The sequence below is a fragment of the Macaca nemestrina genome, chromosome 16 (genome assembly GCF_043159975.1).
Source record: "Macaca nemestrina isolate mMacNem1 chromosome 16, mMacNem.hap1, whole genome shotgun sequence".
NCBI classification, from domain to species: domain Eukaryota; kingdom Metazoa; phylum Chordata; class Mammalia; order Primates; family Cercopithecidae; genus Macaca; species Macaca nemestrina.
This window is the reverse complement of record NC_092140.1, coordinates 104682213-104691449: the sequence shown is the minus strand read 5'-3', so window position 1 is coordinate 104691449 and position 9237 is coordinate 104682213. Positions and strand designations below refer to the sequence as shown.

The window sequence follows — 9237 nt, the reverse complement described above, 5'->3', positions numbered from 1 at the left end:
CCCTCCAAGGGCCGGAAAGAGGGCCCCTGCGCACCTCTTAGGGGTCCCCCATCCTGCGCCCCCCGCCACGGGAAAAGGGTCCCCGCTCTGCGCACCCGGCCCCGGGGTACAGCCCCTGCCCTGCACCCCTTGCTCCCGCGGGGGACGGTCCGCGCCCAGCGCCTAGGGCGCCCAGGGCAGGTGGGGCGCGGGGCTCGCGGAGTGACAGCGCTCGCCTCCCGTAGCCCGCCCGAGCCGCGTCAGGGCAGAGGCGGGGTGGGGCGCGGTTAAAAGGCGCGGCAGGTGGGAGCCGCGGTCTTCACCCGCAGCCGAGGAGAGCGCGACAGCCGGCGGCGCCCGAGCCCGACCCGCCTGCCCCGCCGGAGCGGAGGGCGCCGCCCCGCGCAGAGCCCGCGCCAGGGCCGCCGAGCAGGTAAACGGGCGCGGACCGGGGGGTCGTGCGGGGGGAGCGGCGGCGCCACCTGGGCCCCGCGGGGGAGGAATTTCCTCCGGGAAGCCAAAGCGGGCGGGGTCGGCGGCTGGTCCCACCTCCCCGTCGCTCCTATCGGGTTCGGGAGCCGGCAGGGGCGGGGGTCGGGCCGCGCGCGGGGCCGCCGGGCCCCCACCTGCCTCCATCCGCACCCTCCCGCCCGCAGCGCCCGGCCCCGGCCCGGTGGCCCCGGTCTCTGTCCGCAGAGGAGCGAGGATGGACTGGTTTGACTTTTACCCCAGCGTGGTCCCCTCTGACTTGCACAACAGGTTTGATGAAGGTTTCGGATCGTGTGTCTAAGAGGCCAGAGTAGGGGCCGGTGCCCCTTTCCCCCGTTTCATTTGCCGCATGTTGGATTTTCTTTTTTTTTTTTTGAGACGGAGTCTCGCTCTGCCGCCCAGGCTGGAGTGCAGTGGCCGGATCTCAGCTCACTGCAAGCTCCGCCTCCCGGGTTCACGCCATTATCCTGCCTCAGCCTCCCGAGTAGCTGGGACTACAGGCGCCGCCACCTCGCCCGGCTAGTTTTTTGTTTTTTTTTTTTTTAGTAGAGACGGGGTTTCACCGTGTTAGCCAGGATGGTCTCGATCTCCTGACCTCGTGATCCGCCCGTCTCGGCCTCCCAAAGTGCTGGGGTTACAAGCTTGAGCCACCGCGCCCGGCCGCGTGTTGGATTTTCTAAGCTTTTGTGGGTCACCGGCGTGTCCCCTTGGATTTGGGAAGAAGAAAGCCCCAGGTCTGGGATGCGGGTCTCAGTTCAGCCAAATCCTCGACTTGGGCCGATGCACAAGTCCCCGAAGAACCGCAGGGTATGGGCTGCGTGATGGGCTCCCGAGAAACTTGTGAAATGCTGGTGACAATAGCATGGAAGACAGTCATTAAAAGTAATTGGCGACACATCTTAGTTAAAACGTGCAGGCACTTCCTGTCGGTGAAGGAGACCAGTCCCCGGTGTCACGGGCATCCTGTGTTTTGCAAACAGGGCTGGCCTCCCTTCCTGGGGAGCAGGACGGTCCGGGTGAGCGTGGCCTGCCCGCAGCTCTGCACCCCCGGAGGGGCTAGGGACCTGCAGCCAGGCGGGGACACTGGCCCAGCGACCTCAGTGTCCCTGGGTGGACATGCACTCTGTTTAGTGTCTGATTTAACCATGCCAGGTTGTTCTTTTCCCTCAAGTAGATTTTATGCCATACAACTCTTTTCTCGCCCCAGTTCTAGCAGAATCTAACCAGTGTTCTAGAAGAAAATGTCCTGCCCCCATGCAGTCTCCTTAGAATTGCAGGGTGCTGCTCAGAACTGCTCCTGTGGAGAGCTTTGTCTGTTGTTTGGATCCAGCAGCGTCTTTGGGGGTGTTGCTTGAAGCCTGCCAAGGAGGGGAGGGGGGTGTTGAGGACAGAACACCAGGGCTCTAGCCTGTCACATAACTGGGGGTGTGGAGGGCACCTCACTGCCACTGCAGTGATTAAAGCCTGGAAGACGCTGGCCCGTTCACCTGCCCCTCTGGTTGTTTTTTAAACAAATTCTGATACAGGTAATGATGACTTTATGCTTTTTTTCTTATGTTTTCTCTTCTAAATTCTGAGTGTTAGGAAGGAAAAGAAGTGCAGAAGATCTGGCTAAACAATTTCAGTATGGCGAAAGAAAAATTCTAACTTACACGCCCTCTTCATGCATCTTTAATTCAGTTTGAATATTCCAGGTGCTGTGAGCAGTTTGCATACATTAGTTTAAATATTAAATGGGATAAAATTGTGGGAAAGTAATTTCTGACCCAAGCTGCTTGACCTGTGAGGGCATAACCTTCCAATGGCCACCTGCCATAGGTTATGATTTCTGTTTTAGTTGCTTAGTGCATGAGCGTAGACCTGGAACCCCAGAGGGCCTGCTCCATTTTTATTCCCAGGGTCATTTAAATCTAATTGAGCTTAAATGTTTGGAAAGGACACAGGTTTGCTTGAATGAACAAACATATATTGCTAACAAGACCCAGAGAAAGAAAGTTTAACTTAATGGAAATTAATTTTTAACTCTTTGAATTCTTAAATGATGTAAGAAACATACATAATTCCATGAGTTGTCCATTTTTACATCTGGACTCCATAGACAGAAATGTTTCACTTTTAATGAGTTAATTTTGAAATATATGAATCCTAGACCCATTGTTATCACTAGCTGTTACTTTATCAGGACAGCTGCTGAAGTTTTTTGTCACTAAATTTAAAAATCAACTATCAGGTTGTCCCTTGGATGACCTGAGATTTCTAGAGACAAAAGAAATCTATTCTTCTTGATTAAAGAAAGAGCCTGGAGATTTTTTTAAAACCACTGATTTGGGGATCAGGGAGTAGCCAGTGTCTCAAACTCTCCCCTGTCCCTTTTTGTATTTCTCAAGGAGTGGGCTTGAGGCCTCAGATTGGGTGTTACCGTTATTTTGATAGGGAGAAGATCCTACTAAAGAGCACCTTGGATTATTTTATGTGTGCAAAGTACAGAGCATCAGGAAGCTGGCAATTTCTGAACTTACCTCATAACAGCTCTGGGAATGAAGAAAAATACCCACAAAGTTTATTCAGGGGACACACTGCGGCGAGTAGGGGGGAGTTGAAGGAATATGGCAACAACTACTATTTTTCCCTCAACAGGCGACATCTTCACTGACCGAGCAAAGACTGACATTCGTATCATCACTGTGCCCCACTGGCACTCCAGTGGGGTAGGAGAAGGAGCTCTGACACCCTCGCAGAGGGACCTTGCCCTCATTCTTCGAGTCTGAAACGCTGGCAGTCGTTGGAAACAGGACTCAGGTTTGCTTGTTTTGCTTTGACATTGTTTTCCTTTAATCTATGCAGACTCCCCGAGTATCCAAAGCTACCTTCAAAATTGGGAGGCACATGTTGCTGTTCTCAGATCTATCAACTATTCCCTAGATGGCCGGGCGTGATGGCTCACGCCTGTAATCCCAACACTTTAGGAGGCCGAGGCTGAAGTCAGGAGTTCAAGACCAGCCTGACCAAGATGGCAAAACCCCGTCTCTACTAAAAAAAAAAAAAAATTAATTAACCAGGTGTGGTGGCATGTGCCTGTAGTCCCAGCTATTCAGGAGGCTGAAGCACAAGAATCACTTGAACCCAGGAGGTAGATGTTGTAGTGAGCTGAGATTGCGCCATTGCACTCCACCCTGGGCGACAGAGCAAGACTCTGTCCCAAAAAAAAAAAAAAATTTTTTTTTTTTTTTTTTTTTTTTGCTAAATGACATTGAAAGTGGAACAGAGCTATCTAGAAAAATATGCTGAGGGGTAACACTCCAACTTTGGGGGCTTTAGTTTTGGTTCTGTCATTAGTGAAATTATAATGGCATCGCTAAATAAGCTAGTTGTGATTAATTTCCCAAGTAAGAAGTTTTAAAACAATCAAGAAATTTCATTACTGCAATCAAATGCCAATCGATCTTAATTATTTGAGTTGTAAAAGGAAAGAATAATCTATCTTCATAATGCTGTGTGGATCCTCAAAAGTAAAATCAATGGTTTACTTATTTTTAGAGCTAGATATTTCAAACTGGAGCTTTAGTATCAAGAATACAGCATTAAGTTGTTCACTATGAATAGATTTACCACAAAACCGAACACAGTTTACCTTTTTAAGTTTAAATGTCACCACATTCTTAGAAGTTGAAGACTGCAGAAGGTAAGCATATCTATTCTTTCCTTAAAAGACAACCAGAGAGGTATCAGTTAAAATGAACCTCTCTGGTTTCCGAAGAAAGGGTTAATATTTTACTTTGTATTGAAAAAGCTCCTCCCATTGGCTCCAGCCCTCCAGAAGCAGGAGAGGAAAGAGGTACTTTGTTTACTACAGCTGCAGCGGGTCCCAGTGGATGTCATGATTTTGGAAAGTAATTTGAAATTAGTGACAACTTCACAAATTGAAATAACCTTCAAATCTTCTCCAACCAAGAGGATTTGTGAAAGATTATGCCCTGTGGTTACGTGTTTTTACAAGGGAGAGCCTGGGGGCTGGCGCTTTCTTTGCCACCCCCAACCCCCAACATCCTTCCTCTGGGCCCCTCTGCAGTCTGTCCACTCACCCTGTCCACCCATGAAAGTCAGGACAGGAGCAGCCAGTGGAGTTGAGTCTTCCTTAAAACTTGCTGAGTCTCCTGCATTTACCGCCATCCTCCCACAGCTCCATGAGTCGGAGCGTCTCCTGGGGCAGCCAGGACTGGCCAGTGATGGCAGCAATGTGCTGGAAATTTGGTGCTTGGTAACCCTCAACTGGCCCATCACCCTGGCCTGTCTCTTGACACTTGCAAGGGGAGCTCTCCTCTCCCTGGCTGTTGGCCTGCAGAGAATGATACGCAGGGCAGATCTCGAGGGCTGGTTGGTGAGCCCCTCAGGAGTGACACAACCAGGAAAAGAATGGAAAGAGCCACTCTCTCACTGTCTCGATTGGGAAACACCAGCTCAGGGGCACTGAGCGCCTAGGGGCAGCCCACTCAGGACCGGGCAGGTTTGGAGAGAGGACACAGCCCCTCCCTTGGATCACTTCTGCTGTTACGAATAGCAGGGCCTTTGTGGCTCTTGCAGGAGGACGCTGTGAACCAGGAGGCTGTCCTGAGTGACTGGGGGCCTAGACACGCTTGTATTGGGTTTAACCTCATTTTTCTCAGCAAGCTCGGCATCGCCTTTACTTTTCTTCCTTTAAACGCATAGGTGCATTGCCGATTTTTAGTACCAGCATTTCCACAGGAGAAGAGAATATTATTATTCAGAATGAAAAGAGGGGCCCAATTCCTGGAGGAGGGCAACTACCTTGATTTTTAAAATAAGAGAAATGCTTAAAGAATTAAAAATAGAATAACCATGAGATCCAGCAATCTCACATCGAGATACCTAAAAGACTTGAAAGCAGGGTCTTGAAGAAAGTATGAGTACACCTTACTCACAGTAGTGTTACAACCGCCAAAAGGCAGAAGCAACCCAGTGTCCATCGATGGGTGAATGAGTAAACAAAATGGGGAGCGTCTATACGGTGGAATAGCATTCAGCCTCCCAAATAAGGAAATCCTGTCACTCGCTGCAACGTGGATGAACCTCGAGGACACGATGCTGAGTGAAATAAGCCAGTCCCAAAAGACAAGTGCTGTGGCTTTCTACTTCTATGAGGTCGGTAGAGCAGTCAAAATCACAGACACGGAAAGTAGAATGGTGGTTGCTGGGGGCTGGGGAGGGGGGAATGGAGAATTGTTGCTTAATATTAATAACGCAGCCAAGGGCAAAAAAAACAATTTCTCAGAAAGCCAACGGAACTAGGAGTCGGACTTTTCCGACAGGTCTGCTGACCGCACCCGGCCAAGCATGAGAATGTTTTTAGGGTGGGCATTCCTTTTCAGAAAACCTCAGACTAGCAGGGCAGGGAGTTGAAGTTATAAAATATCACAGCCTACCTCAAAATAAAGTTGGCTTCAGTCTGTAATATCACTGTGTCACTTTCCCAAAAGATGCTGCCTTGGGGCACACAGTAGCACCCCACTCCGAGGCCAAGGCACTCCTGGGTGGGGAGAGGCTGCCTCCATTCCCCCAACTGCTTCCAGGAGCAGCCAGCATAATGCAGAGGGGCAGGTGTGTGGGCCAGAGCGTGAGGTCCAGGGGGCTGGCATGAGAGGGGGAGGCTGACAGGTGTCCCTCACCCATTCAGGGACAAGAAAGTCTAAGACCGGTGAACAGAAGGACTTTGGTGACTCCCTCATGCCCTGGCAGCCTGTAAAAAAATGCCTGAGTGAATTTCTCTGGGGAGGGGTCTCTTACTTTCTGAAAATTTTCAAAGGGTCCGTGATGCCTCCTTTTCTTTTTCAAAGGAGAATACTGACCAGTTCTATAGTCTTCTGTGGCAGTGTAGGATAAGAAGGCAACTGTTTGATTTATAGCAAAAGTGTCCATAGCTGTAACGAAGTCCTTTTTCTCTTGGGATGTAGAATCAGTGCATTAACGGGGAAGGAGGCCCTGGGTGGCAGGGGCAGCAGATCCCCTCCTCGGCCGCCCCTGGCACAAACAGGACCCGCTGGGGAGGCAGAGCCAACGTGGGCTTGGTTATACTGAAGATATGTTGGAGAACAATGGAGCAATCTTTATAAAAGATTGTGAGTCTCTTTTAGAAGAGGCTTTCTCAGTAGTTGACAATATTAGATTTCCTAAGAACACATGAGTATGGCAGATGATGTTATTCAAGCTAGAATTAAGTATAAATATATTGTATAAATAAGCTAGTAAGTATTTTGTTTTTTCCCTTCTTAGTCTGTTGGGTAAACTAGATTATGTCATTCCAATGGAAGTTTTGTTTTCCCTGAATAAGCTATTTAACAAATAAAATCTACTGTGGAAGCTCGGTGAGTAGCCCTTGGATAAAGCCAAACGGTGTAACAGCTCAGAAAGTGATTAAAAGGGAGCTTGGAAATGAATTCGTTTACCTGTGTTCCTGGATTAATGCAAACAGCAATCTAATATATGATCTGAATTCAGTTGAATCAAGATGATCTGAACTCCCTCCTCTGAAAAGTTATTTCTGACCAAAAACATGAGATTTTTTTTTTTTTCCTTTGGTGAGACAGAATCTCAATCTCGCTCTGTCGCCCAGGCTGGAGTGCACTGACGTGATCTCAGCTCACTGCAAGCTCCACCTCCCTGGTTCACCCCATTCTCCTGCCTCAGCCTCCCAAGTAGCTGGGACTACAGGTGCCCGCCACCATGCCCGGCTAAATTTTTATTGTATTTTTAGTAGACACAGGGTTTCACCTTGTTAGCCAGGATGGTCTAAATCTCCTGACCTCGTGATCCACCCACCTCGGCCTCCCAAAGTGCTGGGATTCCAGGCGTGAGCCACCGCACCTGGCCAAGCACGACAATGTTTTTAGGGTGAGCATTGCTTTTCAGAAAGCCTCAGACTAGCAGGGCAGGGAGTTGAAGTTGTAAAATACCACAGCCTACCTTAAAATAAAGTTGGCTTCATTCTGTAATATCACTGTGTCACTTTCCCAGGGCCTCTTCCACTAATAAACCTTTGCCCGCTTTTGTCTGTTTAGGGATAAACCGGCACAATGGACTGGGGGGCCCTGCACACTTTGATTGGGGGTGTCAACAAACACTCCACCAGCATCGGGAAGGTGTGGGTCACGGTCATCTTCATCTTTCGAGTCATGATCCTCGTGGTGGCCGCTCACGAAGTGTGGGGCGACGAGCAGGAGGACTTTGTCTGCAACACACTGCAACCGGGATGCAAAAACGTGTGCTATGACCACTTTTTCCCGGTGTCCCACATCCGGCTGTGGGCCCTCCAGCTGATCTTCGTCTCCACCCCCGCGCTGCTGGTGGCCATGCACGTGGCCTACTACAGGCACGAAACCACGCGCAAGTTCAGGCGAGGAGACAAGAGGAATGAGTTCAAAGACATAGAGGACATTAAAAAGCAGAAGGTTCGGATAGAGGGGTCGCTGTGGTGGACGTACACCAGCAGCATCTTTTTCCGAATCATCTTCGAAGCGGCCTTTATGTATGTGTTTTACTTCCTTTACAATGGGTACCACCTGCCCTGGGTGTTGAAATGTGGGATTGATCCCTGCCCCAACCTTGTTGACTGCTTTATTTCTAGGCCAACAGAGAAGACTGTGTTTACCATTTTTATGATTTCTGCATCTGTGATTTGCATGCTGCTTAACGTGGCAGAGTTGTGCTACCTGCTGCTGAAAGTGTGTTTTAGGAGATCAAAGAGAGCACAGACACAAAGAAATCACCCCAACCATGCCCTAAAGGAGAGTAAGCAGAATGAAATGAATGAGCTGATTTCAGATAGTGGTCAAAATGCAATCACAGGTTTCCCAAGCTAAACATTTCAAGGTAAAATGTAGCTGCGTCATAAGGAGATTTTTGTCTTCTCCAGAAGGCACCACCAACCTGAAAGTTCCTTCTCTAGCCTGAAGAGTTTGTCTTTAAAAATGACTTTCATAATAAATAGACACTTGAGTTAACTTTTTGTAGGATACTTGCGCCATTCATACACAACGTGATCAAGTCTGTGGTCCATCTTTGACAGGTTCCTTTTAAGTGGACTCTGACAAAGTGGGTACTTCCTGAAAATTTATGTAACTGTTGTTGATAAAGAACATTTATCTAGAAATCGATACTTTTATTAGGAAAAGATATTTTTATAGGCTTGGATGCTTTTAGTTCTGACTTTGAATTTATATAAAGTATTTTTATAATGACTGGTCTTCCTTACCTGGAAAACATGAGGTGTTAGTTTTAGAATTACACCACAAGTATCTAAATTTGGAACTTACAAAGGGTCTATCTTGTAAATATTGTTTTGCATTGTCTGTTGGCAAATTTGTGAACTGTCATGATATGCTTAAGGTGGAAAGTGTTCATTGCACAATTTATTTTTACTGCTTTCTGAAGGTAGATGGAACAGTACGGAATCAGAGAGCTTTTTTAACTCACCTATTTGCCGATCACTGCGAGCAACTGAAAGTGAATGTGATTACCTCAATAAAGCTCGGCCCCACTGCTTAAGCCTTCGCATGCCTTGTGGTTTCTGTTGCATCTGGGCAGCTTGCTGCCAACCCTCGTGGGCTGGGTGCTTTTGCTGGGAAGGCGACCAGTTACTGTGGGTGGAGGGGCCTGGGACCTCAACAGGGATTCTTGCATCCTCACTGCAAATGGGCAGAGGCTAAGTTTAGCAGCCTACGGGGCATTCAGCTTGGAGCGGGCCACTTGCACGAC

The 9237-nt window shown here is 48.6% G+C and overlaps 1 protein-coding gene across 5 annotated transcripts; it reads left to right on the top strand.

Moving 5' to 3' along the window:
* The first annotated feature begins 286 nt into the window (after positions 1-286).
* LOC105490291 (gap junction protein beta 6) lies at positions 287-9032 on the top strand. Of its 5 annotated transcripts, XM_071081585.1 has the most exons (4): positions 610-738; positions 2053-2162; positions 3106-3267; positions 7542-9032. In XM_071081585.1, exon 4 carries the CDS (start codon positions 7557-7559, stop codon positions 8340-8342), a length of 786 nt encoding a protein of 261 aa, XP_070937686.1. In that variant the 5' UTR covers positions 610-738; positions 2053-2162; positions 3106-3267; positions 7542-7556; the 3' UTR covers positions 8343-9032. The 5 variants fall into 5 exon arrangements, with proteins under 5 accessions (XP_011754086.1, XP_011754087.1, XP_070937686.1 ...); XM_011755784.2 differs by lacking the exons at positions 610-738; positions 2053-2162 and adding an exon at positions 287-412; XM_011755785.3 differs by lacking the exon at positions 2053-2162 and having other exon boundaries at positions 607-738.
* Positions 9033-9237: the final 205 nt, after the last annotated feature.

Excerpts from the sequence above, each read along its gene's own strand:
- LOC105490291 (XM_011755784.2), top strand. The coding sequence starts at position 7,557 with ATGGACTGGGGGGCCCTGCACACTTTGATTGGGGGTGTCAACAAACAC.